The 18183-nt window shown below is 40.2% G+C and overlaps 2 protein-coding genes across 5 annotated transcripts; one reads left to right on the top strand and one right to left on the bottom strand.

Annotated features, from left to right (window-relative positions):
* Window positions 1-1011: 1011 nt before the first annotated feature.
* On the top strand, window positions 1012-9107 carry tespa1 (thymocyte expressed, positive selection associated 1). The gene is made up of 12 exons (XM_079156685.1): window positions 1012-1125; window positions 2010-2197; window positions 2543-2585; window positions 3504-3532; window positions 4249-4302; window positions 4677-4716; window positions 5149-5196; window positions 5378-5473; window positions 5821-6029; window positions 6159-7282; window positions 8113-8200; window positions 8971-9107. The coding sequence occupies exons 2-12, from the start codon at window positions 2053-2055 to the stop codon at window positions 9060-9062; spliced, it is 1968 nt and encodes a 655-aa protein (XP_079012811.1). The 5' UTR covers window positions 1012-1125; window positions 2010-2052; the 3' UTR covers window positions 9063-9107.
* A 125-nt stretch (window positions 9108-9232) lies between these two features.
* tarbp2 (TAR (HIV) RNA binding protein 2) lies at window positions 9233-16892 on the bottom strand. Of its 4 annotated transcripts, XM_079184610.1 has the most exons (8): window positions 15927-16221; window positions 15247-15288; window positions 14570-14893; window positions 14306-14375; window positions 14018-14135; window positions 13432-13559; window positions 12994-13180; window positions 9233-11008 (listed from the first exon to the last, which is right to left on the bottom strand). In XM_079184610.1, the coding sequence occupies exons 3-8, from the start codon at window positions 14881-14883 to the stop codon at window positions 10851-10853; spliced, it is 975 nt and encodes a 324-aa protein (XP_079040736.1). In that variant the 5' UTR covers window positions 14884-14893; window positions 15247-15288; window positions 15927-16221; the 3' UTR covers window positions 9233-10850. The 4 variants fall into 4 exon arrangements, with proteins under 4 accessions (XP_079040736.1, XP_079040737.1, XP_079040735.1 ...); XM_079184611.1 differs by lacking the exons at window positions 15247-15288; window positions 15927-16221 and adding an exon at window positions 16753-16892; XM_079184609.1 differs by lacking the exon at window positions 15247-15288.
* Between the last annotated feature and the right edge of the window lie 1291 nt (window positions 16893-18183).

Genomic DNA, 18183 nt, shown 5'->3' with positions numbered 1-18183 from the left:
CATCATATTTTATAAGCGTAATAGTTTTGTATGTCAGCAAGCCTTTTTAACAGCAGATATTGGGAAGCACAGGTGTTAATTAACATTAACATTACATTGTTGTATTAAAAGGTCCCCAGTATGTCATGACAGTGTCACAGCTAGGCAGCATGCACAATACAAGGACCCTGGAACTGAGGCCACTAAATGGAATTCAGCCAACTTTCATTTTCTTATTTACATGTGCTTTTCCTAATGTGACATGTCAAAATGTCTAAAACCCTATATCCAAATAACCTCAACTGTGAAATACATTGTGGTCTGAATAGTCTATGTCTAAGTCTATCTCTATGCTAATAGTTTAGCATAGAGCATAAATATTACAACTAAAGTAACTTAAACCTCACTGCTGTACTTGAGTGAAAGCACTTGTTACTTCCCTACACTGTCAGTAGGAAGTCTACATTCTTTATTATTTTTCTATTTGCATAACAGCTTTCATTAAACATGCTGTAAATGCCTGATGATTCTTCCCTTCAGAGCCAAGAGAAAATATAAAAAAAGATGTCAAACACATGATATATCAGATATAATCTTTAACAAATCAAGCATATAACTCTCCTGGGTTGAAGGTAGACATCTAACAAAAAAAGAATAAGTAAAAAGCTGCTGAGAATATGTCTTGTATGGACTATAAATTCATAATGTGTTGACAAAGAAAATAAATAAACATGTTCGCGTCATGTGCGAGCTTATCTGCAGTCTGTTGGTCATAGTCTGCCTGTGAACTATACTGTATAATAATTGGAGGAAAGTCAACCGTTTGACATTTCCAGAAACCTCTTTCGTCTGTCTGCTTCTGTTTCTGCATGCTGCGATATAAACCGATCACTTCCTCCAGTCTGCCTGCCCACACGTCCATCCATCCCCTGTGAGGATCCGCACCGCACACACACAGGCAGCTGACACGAAACTCGTCACCGTGAAGCAATCATTGCAAACTAGAGCAGGCTGGATGCCGTTCGAGAGTTTGCTAAAGATTGCAGATCACTTTCAGATACCTCAGCCCGCGACAACAGGAAGCGAGCGAGAGAGAGAGAGAGCGCGCGCGCGACGCTGCCAGAACTGAAACCTGCGTCCATGAAGGTAAAGCTGCTTTTCTTCTCTCAAGTTCACTCGCTATTTTGTTTTAAATATGTGCTCGAAAAACTCTGAGCAGGACTACTTAGTTCAGCTAATAACCGGACACCTATTCCTCACTGGTTATGGTGCAAAATATAATTGTGTTGATGACATTAGACCAATACAAAATACTTTCATGATCACCACAAAGTGTGAAACATCCTTATTTTCAAACATGTATCTGTATAAATAATTAATATCCATATATTCTAGTTTTGATCTATCCATCATAATTATATTTATTCAAAACTAACTGGCTGGTTGGGCTTATATTTGGACTTAAAATTGTATAATATGTATGCAAATGTTGGTATAAATGGATTTGGATGGATCTATCTGTCAATATGTTTATATGTTTGCTCTCTTTTACTGTATGTCACCTCACATCATGTTCTATAGCTTCTGAGTATACAGTATATCTTCTTTTATATGCACTGATTTGAACACAGAAAACTTTTCATGCACCTACAGACTATACTGGTATATATGTTTATTTATGTTGGTAATCTGATTAATTGTTTAGTAATGTGTTTTGATGGACAATATTCATTTAAAAGCAGTAATGGAGTAATTCTTCAACTATAGTGGCGGAAGCTACTAATCCATGTGAAATAATAAATATTAATTAGTTATAGTGTCACACCATATAGTCTGCTGCATCAGAGGCTTGTCCAACACAAATAATACATTTTATGAGAGAGCATTCTGTTGATAAGTTCAACTCTACTGATAAAGGATTCCAAAACAGTGAATATTACAGACTTCATTGTAAAACAGTTTTCAGCATTTTAAACCAAAACTCAGCGAAAACAATTAAGCTATACTGTCCTGTCCTTGTTCCTCTGTAGCTTCGACCCCACCATGCTCCCCGGCTGTCTGTGAACTGAGGCGATGGAGAGCCCGTCGTCCACAGTGAGGCGGCGAGCCTGGATCAACAGCAGCCGACAGTGGCCCACTCTGGAGGAGCTGGACCCCGACGGACCGCTGTGCAACCTCCCCTCTGCTTCTATAGCTGACGACGATGTCTTTTCTGACGGTAGGTCCAAACTGAGGAGAGCGTGAGGGATCCGCCCATGTGTCCACAGTTTGGGAAGTAGTGGGTGATTTGATGCCCAGTTTGACGTCAAATGTCCCAACTGAAAAGTGGTACATATATAAAACATGGATTACTTCTTCTTTTAGAAATAGATACCATATTATTTCAATGCGATCACAGGTTCCAGTTCTTCATGACAGCAACATTTCAAAGTTAGTATTTACATTATGCATGTTTTTCTGAAAAAAAAAGGCAAATGGGAAACAGAGTAAAAAACGTAAAGAGTTGTTTATTTAATGAAGATTACTCATAAAGCTAAGTGTTGTACATGTGTCATTTCCACAGGATGCTTCACAGGAAAGATTGAGAACTGGCTCCTGGGTTGTGGGTGAGTCAGCTCGCCTTACTACTTGTTTTCTTTTTTGTAAGATGATACTTTTTTGGACAAGGTGTCACTCGTTGGAAACTGGTTAAACAAACAGTAAAGTAAAGTAGACAAGTGGAAACTCTCTGAGGTCAGGTGTTCCAGGAAGATGACGTGGTAAAGTTGCCACAGTATTGTTTTCACCACAATAGCCTTAGATGAGATATTTTTAAAGTTAAGTTTGGGAAAAAAAGAAGCTTATTTTAGTTTTTCAAAACCATAATGTTAGAGTGCTCTGAAGTGAGATCTGCCGGTGTTCAATGACACATCAGATGTCTTTCTAGGCCGTGAGAGGATGCAGACAACATTTTACAGCAATGTTGACGGTTTTAAAAAAAAAGGGGGGGGGGGGGGGGGGTCAGGATATGATGCAGACATTTCAACAAGTTCTCCAATCTCAACACTGTTTCACCAAGAAAGCAAACAACTTAATTGTATTTGTATGTCTCTGTGGTTTAGAGTAATATTAGTAATATAACAAGAAGGAAATAACAGTTCCTGTTATGGAGCTGATTGTTTAATGTCTCTTATTTCAGTCACTGAGAAGGAGGCTGGTAGTCAGTGATGTGCTAAATACTGCGTGTCGGCGTCTAAGGAGTGGCGTGATGGTTTATGCATTCTGAGAACTCAACATGAAAATGACCAGAGCGGTTTGGAGGTGTGGACCTTCGTGCTGCTCAACAAGTGAACATTTCCACAAGAGGAAGTTGACAAACAGTTGAGAGCTGATAGGGAGTCGATCTCACAAGCTTGCTTTGTAGCTACGCTATCGTACAGATGAGGCATATGCAAACGCAATTACTTAGTTATTCGATAGAAGAAGCATGCAAATAACACTGTGTGCATGTATTCATGTGTTCAATATTGTCGTATATCTTACAGGCCAGAGAAGAACAGTCAGCTGAGTTTTGGTGAGTATACGAACTGAAACAAAATGTACCATTTACCAAATCTGTGATGCATCTAACATATTTATTGTTGCATGTGGTAAATGCAAATAAACTTAAAAGTGTGCAATTGAAGATTGTCCTTAACATGTTCATACACACCAGCAGTGGTGGAGGAAGTAGCCATTACTGCAATTTAAAAATACTCCATTACAGCAAAGTAAAGGTCCTGCATCAAAAATGTCACTTATGTGAAAGTATGCAAGTATTATCAGCAGTGTACGTACTGTATCAAAAGTAAAAATACAATATCGTTGCTATGCTGTTGCTCTTTATAACATTGGAGTACCATTATACTGCGGTAGCTCAAGATGGAGCCAATGTTTTTGTATACGATTGAGTACTTATAACAGTGCATCATATTCGATAAACTCATTGTAAATGTAATCTTAATCTGTAAATTAAGCTGTCATATAACTGTAGTGGAGTAAAAAGTACAACATTTCCTCTGAATTGTTGTGGAGTAGAATAAAGTAGCATGAAACGGAAATACAAGTACCTCACATTTATACTTAAGTGCAGTACTCAAGTAAATATGTACTTTCCAACCAATGACACATACAAGCAAGATTTTAAAACAGGAATTTGTCCGTTCTTCGGTTGATAATTTCAGAAAATGAAGATAATATTGAATCATGTGTGAAATTACCTAAATCATTGCCTGTGTGTCTTTTCTTCAGAGTCTGTGCTGAAACCCAGCAACTTTGTCGATGAGCTCAGTCTTGGTGCTGATGGTAAGTACACACACACACACACACACACACACACACACACACACACACCTACACAAAATGAGGTGTGAATCAATATGTGCATCATCTGCTCAGGCTTTCATCTGTTCTGTTTGTGATAGTGGTGACAGAGACTGACTCATCTGTGCATATCAGTCCAGTGTTACGCAGTCTTACTGTAGCTTTGCCAAGGAGGATGCTTTTTGAGAAGGGAAAGTGTAGAGTGGAACGTTCCCATCTCAAAATGTAACGATTCATAAAAGATTTCTGTTTTTTAATATGAAATGTAACCACACTTATACAGACACATACCGTATTTACATTAGAAAAAAAGCAACTTGTTTTTTTATTCGGGAATGATTCCTTTCTTGTTTCAGCTTCTTTGTTAAACGTTGGAGAGAGTACATCTGAAGCTGGGTGAGTAGCAACTGCACTCTTATGTTGCAGTAATAATGAAACAACAAGAAGCAGGGAATGTCCTGTTATTGAATTAGTGTTTGTTAGTTAATATGAATCCATGTTGCTTTAATCATTGACTCTGTTTTTAACTCAATTTCCTTCTTTTAAACAAAAGAGCAGTTCTAATTTAGGAGAGAGATGAACTGTCTTTGATGTTTATCACGTTTTAGTCAGATTAAGAGGCTACACTTCCGGTCCAAAATGCATGATCAATTTAACTCCCCCACCCATCCACACTAACAGCTGAGTCTCTACACTGATATTTGAATGTCATAATGTTACACCCCTTCTTCCTGCGGCTGTCTCTATTGAAATGAAAGACTATTCGAAGAGGTGACTTTCTGAATTTACTAAGAATGGACTGTTCCGTTTTTCCTTCTTCTCATGAAGCGTCGCACAGCATCCTTCCTCCAAACAAGGTCCCAGCAGACTCACCAGGTCAGTGGACAACTTCTTTTACCTCAGCTCAAAGAAAAACAACAGAAGAAACGTTTTATTTTTCACTTAAGGAAATGAACTATTCCAACCAAACTATAGGTTTGGCATTATTATTAGGATACTTAAGAGGGACTTGCGATTACTGTATGTTTCTTAAATTTCTCACCTGTCTTGTTCACAGTACCCCTCGTCAGGGACTATGTCCACCGTTGCTGAACTTGGGCCACAGCATGGCCTCCAGCTGCCTCTCCTCCTCCACCTGCACAAGTACATCAAGGTGAAGCTTCGAAAATTTTAAAATCTTTATTATTCTGTAAGACTGATAACGAGGTTCTTTGCTCTTGAATGACCTGCTTGACAGCTTACAGGTTTCAGTTTCCTCCTTTTATCTTTTTTTCTGGCTTGTTTATACCTGAATAATACATAGTTATATATTAATTCTATTTGAAAGTACTTCATCCTTTATTTCTTTATTATTTATTGTTTTCATTTGAATTTATTGTTTTCAATTTTTTGTAAAGCACTTTGCAATTGTCTTAATAGGCATTACACACGTTGAGTTGTATTTATAAAACAAATTACAAATTTGCCTCAATTGTTTTTTTTCCCCCACATGCACACTAGCATATCGGAGATCCTGCAGTTGTGTGCGGAGGATGCTGAGGAGACGCTGTACGAGCTGGGATTCGGCTGTGATGAGCCGCAGGTCACTGTTCGCATCCCTCCGCGATTCTTCACCTTCCCTTCTCTGTCTCAGGGCATCAACTTCCGCCTCTTCCTTGACTCACAGCTACGGCGGATTCGAGAAGAAGACCCCAGCCTCTCTCTTGCTAGTAAGACTATGGAGATATTCTTTTGAATTGTACATTATTGTGCGGTGGGTGATGAGAAGAAATAACTCTTGGATGTTGGTTATGAGATCTATATCACTTGATCTAATTTACATTTCATTCTTTCCACAGGTCGTTTCAGACAAGTGCAAGTGCTCACAGCAATGGCCAACGCTTTCTACTCCCTCTACTCTCACGTGTCCCGCACTCCTGTACAAAAACTGGCCACACCAGAGTTTAACTTCTCCTCGTCTCCTGTGGAGAGGATCGAACGCTTCAGGAGCAGCGTCCGCAGCGAGCCACGTTCTCCTGTGGAGAGGCTGAAGGACACTGTCTCCAAGATGTGTCTCTACACAGGTTCTTCCCGGGGATCAGACTCCACCTCCCCACAGCCCTCGCCCAGAAAGAGGTCCAGCCTCCCTGATGTTGTGGAAATAGTCATGGAGAAAGTCAAGACTGGGGCCACCAAGAAACTGGATTTGGGGGTAAATAATAAGAGTAAATCAGCTGAGGATGTGAGGCTGGTCACGGATGGTGATAAATGCTGTGACAGTGGGAAAGAGGAGCAAACCCAGACGATCGCGTCGGACACAGACACAGACCTTCAAAATGGAAATACAATCCGTCATAAGGAGACGAAGGGCAGTAAACAAACAGATAATGTTGATGAAAATGGCGTCAAACCAGGAGACCTTGACGGCAGGACCCACAGCGAAGGAATGTCTCTAGCGTCATCATTGTCAGGAGAAGCTGTGATAGAAACAGATCAACAGTTTATTTCAACTCAAAGTGATACAAGGACTGCTGATCTGAAACCAATTGCCAAGGTTACGTATGATCTAATCTGCCCGCAGATAGTAGAGAGAGTACAGCAGGTGCTTTTCTGCTGTCAACACACACATAGTGCAAAAACAAACACCTCACCTCTTATCTCCTCTGAGACTGGGAGCATAGATAGATCATGTCCTGGATCGCATAAACCTAATGTACAGACCGCTTTCTCTGAGTCTGATGTCGGACAGCTCAGTGCATCCAGGTCACTTCCTGTCCTGGCCTCCAATGGTAGCTACGCCCAGTGCTGCATCACTGTGACTGGCTGGGAGGGGGACGATGTCTCTTCTACTGTCCCACCTGCCCAGGCTTGTGAAGAGTCACTTAACGGGGGGAAAAGCCGGTACCTGGATCCACAGATTCACCAGGGCCTCGGGCACGACTCCAAAAACCTGCAACAGGTTAACTCCTTTGAGCTGGAGGAGGTAAAGTAGTAATATTATTTAGTTTGTTTTACAGTATAAAATGTTAAACAACATTTCTCCAGATAAAGAAGTATTTTACCTCTGTCGTTCCCTTTGGGAATAATGAATCAGACAAGCCATGATTAGGTTAATTTAGCAGAAAATAGGACAAACATTTTTTGGTTGGCTCAACTTGGCAATTTATAGAAATACTCAGCCATCAGTCTAGATAAAAGTCCACGGACATCACGATACTAATTACAAGCTTAGAAAGAATTTGCCAAAAAAACAGGACATTTGATATATTGTTCAGTATCATCCTACTTATTCTAGCAAAATATGCTCCTCCCTCAGTGGATGGTGTTTGGTTCTGGCTCATCATACACTGCTCTTTGGTGTGGTGTTATGGGTAATGGTGCAATTAATTAATTGAGTTGCCTTGTGTTGTGTCGACAGTGGCAAAGCACTCTCCCCGCAGTGTGCTGCACAACATTTTGATCAAACCACTTTGTTTCAGACAGTTTCTTTCTTCTCCCTGAACTTCGGTTAGATGCAAAAATTGAAAAATCTGAATTATTTTGATTTTCTGTGCAGGCAAAGCATGCTTGAAAAGAAAAACAGTAAAGGATATATTGAACTGTTCGTATTTAAGATTAGAAATGAAAAAAGAACAACTGAATCACTGATATCCTATCAGAAAATGGGTTTAAATGTTTAAAAGCATACGTTGTGACGTAAATGATGAAACAATACTTAAAAAACATTTCAGCCCTTATGGTGTATCATTTTCAATGGTATTTTTAACTGTAGACAAATGATACGGAATATATTCATACCTGTTGTCTCTACAGGTGCACAGTGCAGGAGAGGAAGATGTTGGACAATTAGAGAATACAAGAACAACAACCTCCCAGTTGTCCAAAGAACTTCAATACAAAGGTACATTTATATTTTATTTGTGTGAATGACGTTTTTTATTTGAACACAGGTCATAGATGGTAATTACAACTGCTGCTTTGTTACACTTCCTATTTTACAGGTGCATGACTTGTCATCATTTTTAGAATCAGATCAGAATTATAATCAGCTGTATGTGTAAACATACATGGAATTTGACTGTTTTTTGTTGCTCTCAATGTGCGTACATAGAAATTGACATCAAGGTAAAACAAGGACAACAAAGCTAAACACAAAAACAATGATTATTGGCGGTTGCTGACCCCATTCACAACTAGGGGTGTTGTGATATATATAGGTATTGGCCATAACCGGGATATGAACAAATTTTAATATATCTTTTTCATAATACACTTATGATAATATCACGGAAATAATCCAGTGCCTATTAAATCCCACTTTTATACAGTTATGGTTTCAGACTCTCACCGCCTCCCTACACTCGTATTTGAGTGATTAATTTGCCAAAAAAGTGACAAAATACACAATAAACAAAGTTAAAGATGAATTTGACTGATAGCATTATTTTTTCTCTCTAATTTTCCATAGAAAGCGCGCTAACATAGTTATCATGTAATCTTTTAATCGTGTAGTGAAAATGTGATCTCACGACGTGTGAGCACGTGTTTACACGTCATACTATGTATGTGTGAGCACGTGTATTTGTCACTAGGGACATGTGTCTGTTCTGCATGTGTGCAGTGGTTTACAGTGCATGGAGTTGTTGCTTGACTGTTTGTGTCCTTGTGTAGGTGAGGTGGTCCGGGGCGACAGCATGCAGTCAGACAGCAGCGGCTACGCAGACGAAGAAGTCAGCCTCTCACTGAACACACTAAGCAGATGACTGAACACCATGTAAACAACGTTAAAAAGTAGTTACCCCCCCCAGTGCTCATACAGAATATAGAACATTGTAAATAAGTAATAATATAGTAAAACTGTCTTGATGAAATACTGTGTGGACCATTCTTTATTTAAATGGCAATTCAGACATGTTCAACAGTTGGCAGTAAAATGTACAAAAATGTTTTATTGGAAACAAATTCAATGGAGCTCACATTGTAGATCATTGTTTCTCTAAAAACGGTTTCTACTACCACAACAAAGAAGTCTATCTCAAATATATTGATGTCAGCAAAGACGTCAATGGTGTCAGCAACTACAACTCACAAAAAAAAAACAGCAAAACTTCCTTTTTTTAATTATCAGAAAAACAAGATGCAGATCTTTACTTTTCAGAGAATGAGGTAACACCAAACTCACCGGTGGGAGATGTACAGAAACTCGGTCAGCCTGCATTGTGCAAAGGACATTATCTTTTCAAGTAGTGCAAACTGTCCACTATTTTCAATACATATTCCAGCTGAGTGCAAGGTGGGCGGTAACGCATCCTTACACCAAGACACAGCGAGTAGTTGGAGAAAATAATCTGGGAATTCACCGTCATCAATTTTCAAACATCGTTACAGGAATCATAGTCACATTGACAGAAGGGTTTAGATTATAAATGAAACAATACCAGGCATGATGGACAAAAGAAACGCATCAAGACATAATATGTGGTTGGTTCTTTGTTTGGTCTATGATATTGAAAGTCCAAAGTAATTAAAAAAGCAGAAGATTCACAGTACTCTTTGTTCCTTTTTCTCCCTGACTTAACTAATCTTTGTCTTACACTGAAATGGATTTACTCTTTGAACAAAATCTGTGTGCTAAAAGAAGAGTTTTTGAAAAAATAGTCATTTCAAAACTGTGCTGAATTATTTACTGGGATTATTAATTGAATTGTAATGTTATCCTCACCATTAAAAAGAGACACAGTATGACTACTTTCCCTTCTCCTGATCCCTCTGACTATTTCTACATTGGGAGTGCCAAAGAGTTACATGTTTAGAAAAGTTAAATTCCAAAAATCTTAAACCTTATGAGTTCCTAATTGTAGACAAAGAAAATATGGGGAGTTTTCAAAATTCCCAAATTCTTCCCCCCAAAAAACACAGAGGCAAACAGTTTTTAGAGTCCAGATTAATGTACAACAAAAGCCACATTTTCTCAAACAAGCTCATCTGAAAACAGGTCAGTCTTTAAAATAATGATCCTCTGATCGATTCAGCAGAGTCCTTTTCTCTCCACGTTTCGGCACACGGCTGGAATTTATTTCTTCCGTTCATCCTTCATTGATCTTGGATTAAACGAAGCACCAATACTCGTCGATTCCATAGCCCAATTTCTCCAAAGTCCTTTGACCTTTTGTTGAATCACTATTTGTCTGCAGTTATTTGGAAACTCACTGCAGGAGCACCGTTTATGATTTCAGACAAAGACGTGAGATTTTTAGGAAAATACAGCCCTACGTATGGATGACTGAAAATACTGAAAATGCATTTTAAAGTAATTTGTGACAAATATATAAAATGTCAAGGAGAGGGGTACATGGGTTTTTGCAACTAAATCTTCATTGGCAACAATAAGAAATCCATGTGGCTCCGGGGGTCAATTTGGGGACAGAAAAAGTCTCTATTTCCACGTTTGAGGTAATTTGCGTTATTTGAACTCAATCCAAACAGTGCCTCCATCGTCCGAAGAGGAAATGTATCCCGGCAAAAGAGAGTCTGTGAGCATGAAGATGACATCACTTCCCCCCGGCCATGATTTTGAGGTACTGCAGTGCATTGTGGGCTGCATTGGCTCGAGCGGCATCTATGCTCGTGGCAAAGCCATGGCACACTGTGATTGGCTGCGTGGACAGCTCCACCAGACACTGGCACAGGCCACTCAGACTGCGCTCCTCTGAAACAAAAACAAACGAGAGTCGTTTTTTAACATTGATTTTGTTCTGCAAGATTTGAAACATTTGTAAACACAGGATTTAAAATGGTGCTTTTTTGTGATTCTTTGTGGGGAAACTCATTCGACAGATCTGTCAATTAAATAAATGAATCAATAAAATGTCTAGATCTAAGAGTCTCTTTAGTCGAGGACAGTCCTACAGCTATCATTTCCAAAACCAATTTGATTTGGGATTTGACAGTTAAGACTCTTCTTTCATAGTCTTACTTACCATAAAAGTGTCAGTTGATGATTTATAATATAATAATAATGTAACCCAGATTATCAGCTATACTTCATTTGCAGCGTTATTCTTTTAGTGTTTTAAAATGTGTTAGTATTAGCCTGCAACTACTGACTATTTTCATATAAATTAAAACATTATATTCTCTGTAGAAGATAAGGTCATTTAATGACAGTTAACACATTTTAATGCTGTAAAACCAAGAAAAACTAGTGAATATTTGGTAGTACTACTCAGTACAATTATAATGTATTGATCCGTGTTTATTTGAGAAATTATATGAACACAAGTATGTTCATATAAAATTCACTGACTGCTGGCTCCTGAACAAAACCCAGCACAAATAACAAATAAACATCAATAATATTCTGCACATTTGTCGGCACTACACTGTGTGCAGAATTATTAGGCAAATGAGTATTTTGTGTGCAGAATTATTAGGCAAGTTGCTTGAAGAAGGTGTCTTCCAGAAACTGGCAGTAGGTCTGGGAGTTGATCTTCACTCCATCATCAACCCGAAAAGGTCCCACGAGCTCATCTTTGATTATACCAGCCCATACCAGTACCCCACCTCCACCTTGCTGGCGTCTGAGTCGGTGAGGAACTTCCTGCCCTTTACTGATCCAGCCTCGTGCCCATCCATCTGGCCCATCAAGACTCACTCTCATTTCATCAGACCAAAGCACCTTGGAGAAATCAGTCTTCATATATTTCTTGGCCCAATCTTGACGTTTTATCTTGTGCGTCTTGTTCAAAGGTGGCCTCTTTTTGGCTTTCCTTACCTTGGCCAGGTCCCTAAGTATTGAGCACCTTGTGCTTCTTGCCACTCCAGACACGTTGCAGCTCTGAAATATGGCACAACTGGTGGCCAATGGCTTCCTGGCAACTTCACGCTTGATCCTTCTCAATTCACGGGCAGTTATTTTGCGTCTTTTTTTTCTACACGCTTCTTGCGCCCCTGTTGACTATTTGCCAGGAACCGCTTGATTGTGCGATGATCCCGCTTCAAAAGCTTAGCAATTTCCAAACTGCTGCACCCCTCTGAAACACTTCTGACAATTTTTGACTTTTCAGAGTCTGTCAAATCTCTTTTCTGACCCATTTTGCCAAAGGAAAGGAAGTTGCCTAATAATTAAGCACACCTTTTGTAGGGTGTTGATGTCATTTGGCCACACCCCTTCTCATTACAGAGATGCACATCACCTGATTTACTTCATTGGTAGTTGGCTTTCAAGCCTATACAGCATGGAGTAGGACAAAGTGTATAAAAAGGAGGATGTGGTCAAAATACTCATTTGCCTAATAATTCTGCACACAGTGTAAACTGTGACAACATGCAGCTGCGGGCTACTTCCTCTATATCTGATGACAGTAATAGTAACCACACAGCATTTGTTTTGTGGTATTTTGCCATCAATGTGTACCCATAATGCTTTTGAAGTCATACGTTGGTGCAGATAGTGTGAAAAAAATGCACACTAATGGTTTATCATAGGCACAGTGTCAGCTCGACCAACTCATTATATTTACATGCTCCTAACTAAAATGCATCTCTTCATGCATGCAGACGCGTAACCAGTGATGTCCACGTTCCTTTTAACTGATCCGTTTTAAACTCCACTGTTGTCACACTTTGATGCTCGGCAGAAGGGAATGAAATTGTAATTTATTCCAGAGCTACTGTTTGTGAATGTGAACTCACCCAGATCCAGGTAACTGACGTCAAAGCGCTGCTCCGTAGACAGGTCACCCAGCAAAGAGCAGAAGTCGGAGTCAGTGGGCATGCTCAGAGGGTGGCTGCGGAGCTGGAGGATCTTCTCTCCAGCAGAGTTACGCAGTGAGTCCCAGGTGCAACTGAAGCCTTTACTTTTGCCTGTCTCAGCTTTGCTCTGTGTGTGCAGGGAAGGTGACGTTCATAGCAGTTAATAAAGGGAGATGGGCCGCCAGGTGCATAGCTTATGGTATCCTGCATAACATTTGAAGGACATTTGCAGACATTATTGAGCACTATGCGATGCAAAAACAATATCTGCATGTTATTCAGTGCTGCGCATTCCTTTCCTGTTATGTGCCGAGTAACGTAACGTGCAGGATTTATCAACTGGGGCACAGAGTGAGTTTATTTCCGTTCGTTTCTCACCATGTTGAACGTGTCTTCTTCCACCTCAGCGTCGATGGTAGTCCTCAGGTCGACTGGGACATCGTGGATACGCGATAACATCTTAGCTGCTGCGTTTCTCTTGGCTAGCTTCTTGGAGGTTCCGCTTCCTGGAGAAGAGCAGGTTGAGAAATGTTGAGTAATGTTGCTAAAGTTATGATCACGGATTGTTGATGAGACCGATATTCATTCAGTAAGACAATGATAAGCTAAGCAACTGCAGAGTGACCTAAAATCTGCTCTATTTTAGCTCGTCTAATCTATGTCTTGCCCTTAAATTTTCCATCGTAGTCAATGCTCTTGTAATTCATGTGTTGCTGGTCAGCAGGTTCTCAGCACCCCTATAAGAGACAGCTTATATGATTTTCTTCAAGTTCAGCTGATTTCTATCAGCTTTATTCATTAGAGCTTAAATGTTTCATCCCAGACGATCAACTTCAAGGTATTTATGAGGAAAGTGTGGCATGTTAACACAAATCTAAATATTGCAGGAAGTGGATTTGATCAATGACGAAACGTTTAAATACACACAGAACAATCTCGAAGAATGAAACATTATGCATTTTACCGATTTCCACAAATCTCTCCACTCTGCAGGTCATGGTGAACTCCTTGCGGTGTGCTGGACCAGACTCCTGGGTGACTGTGTACTCTGGCAAACGCCATCCTTTCTGCACCACCAATTCCTGGCAGAGAAGTACACAGACGAATACTTGGAAAAACGTATAAAAAGGCATACAACTATAAACCAGGCAGATTGTTTTTAACAACAGCAAGTAATGACAATAACAGCATCCATTAGTTGAAAGACAGCAAAATAGAACCGTAAATTACACGAGGTATCTAGTATATTCACCTGCAAAGCCCCTACTGGGTTACATTCAGACTGCTGAGAACTGCCTGATGTCTTCATCTCTGACTGGGAGCTGTACAGAAGATGAGATAGAGCAAACTCAGTAGAGGAATTAATGAAACCCCACAGACCTCTATCTCACATGTATTCATTGGATATAGACATGTTATATCGGCTGATGTTACCACAAGTTTCCCCCAAAGTAGCTGTCTGTGTATCATTTTAGCTTTAGAGACATGAAGAAAACAAACCTAAATAAAAACTGACCTGTCCCCATCAGTGGACACGTCAACCCCAATAAACTTGTCTACTCCAACACCAACTGCGACGGGACCTCCGAGAGCTCCGAGAGCTCCCTTGAGCATCTTCAGAGCAGCCTCGGCTGCTTTGTGCTTGGCTGCCTTCTTGCTGGGCCCTTGGCCGGTGCAGCTGATCTCTCCGACGGAGACGCGGAACGTGAAATTGGGCTGGTGGGCCTGTCCCTCGGCCTTCAGCAGGTCATACACTGGGGTCTTACCTAGCCGCGTTCCATACTCCTGCAGCAGACTGATGGGCGTCTTTCCGGGATTCACAGCCAGCATTTGCTCAATACTAGATACAAAAAACAAGCAGCATTAGAAGGACGGTTGATCAATTTGCAAAGAGCTTCATACCTTTCAAGACACATTTTATAGCATGATTGTTGAATTCTGAAATGTGTTCTCCTTTTTTGACAGTCTCTCTATTCAATACTTTCATTAGTGCGCCGAACTGAGGCTAGCCCAACTAAAAATCCCTTCACCAAAATTACAAAAGGTTTTGAGATATCCAATACACCAGCCCAACATCAGACAATCCCTTTTCAAAATGCATTAACGGTGCAGTCTACCCAGAAACAATGTCCAGCTTATTCAAATCTATAAGACTAATTGTGAAAGTAACCATAAACTAAAAATGTCCTTTACCTCCTTCATATTGTGGCAATCTCAGCAGCTCAACTCCAAAATCTTAGGCAAATAAATGAGTACAGATTTTAGGAGAAGTCACACTAATTATTTCACTCATACAAAAAGCTTAAATATAGAAGAAATTGTGGGGAAACAATCCTATTACAAAAAAAAAGGCCAGTCTTGCAGTAGATATCACCTTCACGAAGGTTACAGTGTTTCTGTTGAACCTGTTTTAGGGAGGTGTTGATTTAAATGTATCTACATTTTGGAGTTTGTGGTGCTGAATTGTGTTGTGTTATATTGACAGATGTTTCTATCACTTGTATCAATGAGAGTAGGCTAAATAACAGAGCTTTAGCTTTAGCTAGGTGAACCAAATAGACTATAATCAGGACAGTTTATTACTTACAAGCTCGTTCTCTATGGGACTGTGTACTCTATTTACAGTGTTTTAAATCAAGTTTATTATTGGGCTGTATGCACTAATAGCATGGTCTCTGGGTCTAAACAGCAAATCAGTAGTGCACAGACATCAACAGTGATTTAATTAATGACCATGTCTAGATGTACGTAAACGAAGTGTCGGTGTGTTAGCCAAATTAAAACCAGTAGCTGTGTTGTGGCAGACTCTCGTCAGACTGTCCCCTCCGCTAGCCAACGTGCTATGCTAGCTTAGCTTCTGTGAGGCTTCACACCTGGAGCACCCGGAGTTTCTCTTCCAGCTGTCCGATGCTGTCTCGTCGTTCATTCCCTATTTCACGCAGACAGAGCCGATCGGTATCGGATGATTGATCCCCACCCCACTTGCTTTCATTAGACGGTACTTTCCCGAACAGATAACGAGGCAACAACATGTGAAGAGCAGACGACCCCGCCCCGATACAATGCAGCGGGGTCCTGTTGGAGCACAGATATGACGTATGACGGAGTTCCGCGAAACTCGAATTCTCATTGGTCCGTGGGCGCTTTAGGTTGGCTCGTTTTAAACACCGGGACACACCGACATCGTTGCTGCCGTTACATCCATGCAAGGTTGTGGTAACGAGTTTGTCATGGACGGTGTGTGAGGCTCAAGGGGCAAATATCCAGCTTTCATGACAACATAAACAGGTGAATAGAAACAGACTGGAGGATTTAGTTTGCAGGTGTAAAAATAAATCAAAAACATTTAATCAAACATAGAAGTCGTCCGTTTTAAATTGAGCATTTAAAGTAGAACTAAGTAACGTTTTAATGCACGTACCTCGCTTGTAACGTTACAGTAAAATGAATTGAATTAACGTAAAGGCAGTAACTTACCATAAGGAAACATATTTTGGAAAATCATACGGTTTCATACATCATTAACGTCAGTGCAAGAACTGCTTAATTAAAAACAAAACAAACCGACTAAATGAATGTAAGTAAGGTTGGTTTTATTGCCGCTAGCTAGCCGCAAAGCTAGCTGAAATCTGCAAACTGCAGCTGTAAGACAACTGCATTGGATGAAAAAGTACCAGGAAGTGCAAGTACCAACTGTACCTTTGCAAATGTTAGTTGTTCCTGCTTCGCTTTCTTCTGCGTGTGAGCAAGTCATTATTATAATGTACGATGGTTTCTGCGTGAAAAGCGAGTTGAACTGGACGGTTCTCTCAGTTGTAGGCTACGGCAATGAAAGAGCATTTGTTCCAACTTTCATTGCATTCTGGGCACCTCAGTGCAATCTTTAGTTGTGACCGAAAGGAACCAGAAGAGGGCGACAGTCAGCCACTGAACTACCCATCTGACCAGCCTCGTTGACGGGCCTTTGTTGGCACTCTGGGGCCTTGGGTTGCCTGACACCTGTCATATCCGCCAAGGGCCAACAAGGAAACACGGGAAGTTACACTAGTTTGATAGGCTGATCATGCTACAGATTTAAACGAGGGTTTGGACCCAAACTAACTGTGGTGTGTCTACTCAAAAAAACTTTACAACAAAGTTAATGTATATAGCACTTTTCAAAATAATGGTACAAGGTTTTACATGGGGGAAAATACATTAAGATTAAGATTATTTAATTAAATAAAATCAGGCAGTTAAAAGGGCAAATGAATCAAATAGAAAGCTCCTGGTCTAATCAACAATCAGCTACAAGTCAAAGTGGTGCAACACGTTGAAAACAAAACACAAAACTCAATGAAATAATATACAAGTAAGAATCGGTTGAAAAGACAACAGACGACTTATATAGCCTATGGCATGACCAAACTGTACCATTTGTGTGTGTGGGTTGGTAGGAATGTTGCATTTATCTATAGTATAAATAGAAAAAGATTAAGGACCGACATTTCTAATGTTGGTGGAGTGTCTTTGCTTAGTTTGGATCCCTTTGCCTTGGTGAATACTCATGCAGACCCTTAAAATCATTTGGAGCCACGAGTTCAGAACCTCCTTCCCAACTAACACAGCCCACTTCTATCACATATTTCAGTACATTTTCCACCTTTCCATCACTTCCTTTATTTCCGTGGCTCGACAATTGATCCCATGATGGTTTGCTCGTAAACCCTTGCTGGCCACCGTTGAAGTATAGCTTGGATCCTGATGGCTTCATCCACTGGCATCACCCTGTCAGTGTGGATAAGCACATGTTGCCAAGTGCAACACAAAGTGAACTGGCCGTGACAATGAGTAAAGTTGTCTCCCAATTGAACTCTCAAAACTACAATAAAAAAAGCCATGATTTAGCTGTGACCAGGAATTACTCCTCCTACTCATTATTCATACTTTCAGCGTCTTTCAAGTCTTGTTTCACCTGGTCTTCATTTGTCAGTTGAGGGTCCGGATTTATTGACCTATAACGTGATAATGTAAGTGTGTTTTTTATTGAGCTTGTGGTTGAATCACTGACTGACTGAGATCAGAAGTGAATACCATCTTAGCAGCTACAGTACATCTGAAATGTATGCACACATTGACATACACAAACAC

This window comes from Pholis gunnellus (assembly GCF_910591455.1).
Source record: "Pholis gunnellus genome assembly, chromosome: 3".
Taxonomy (NCBI): Eukaryota; Metazoa; Chordata; class Actinopteri; order Perciformes; family Pholidae; genus Pholis; species Pholis gunnellus.
This window is presented reverse-complemented; position numbering and strand designations above follow the sequence as displayed.

What these genes read in the sequence shown, in the direction of transcription:
- tespa1 (XM_079156685.1), top strand. Translation starts at nt 2,053, where the DNA reads ATGGAGAGCCCGTCGTCCACAGTGAGGCGGCGAGCCTGGATCAACAGC. An exon ending in CGACGATGTCTTTTCTGACG is followed by an intron (nt 2,198 to 2,542) that starts GTAGGTCCAAAC and finishes TCATTTCCACAG; the next exon opens with GATGCTTCACAGGAAAGATT. An exon ending in CAAAGAACTTCAATACAAAG is followed by an intron (nt 8,201 to 8,970) that starts GTACATTTATAT and finishes GTCCTTGTGTAG; the next exon opens with GTGAGGTGGTCCGGGGCGAC.
- tarbp2 (XM_079184609.1), bottom strand. Translation starts at nt 15,979, where the DNA reads ATGAACGACGAGACAGCATCGGACAGCTGGAAGAGAAACTCCGGGTGC. An exon ending in AAGAAGACACGTTCAACATG is followed by an intron (nt 13,181 to 13,431) that starts GTGAGAAACGAA and finishes CTGCACACACAG; the next exon opens with AGCAAAGCTGAGACAGGCAA. An exon ending in CGTCAGTTACCTGGATCTGG is followed by an intron (nt 11,009 to 12,993) that starts GTGAGTTCACAT and finishes TTTTTGTTTCAG; the next exon opens with AGGAGCGCAGTCTGAGTGGC.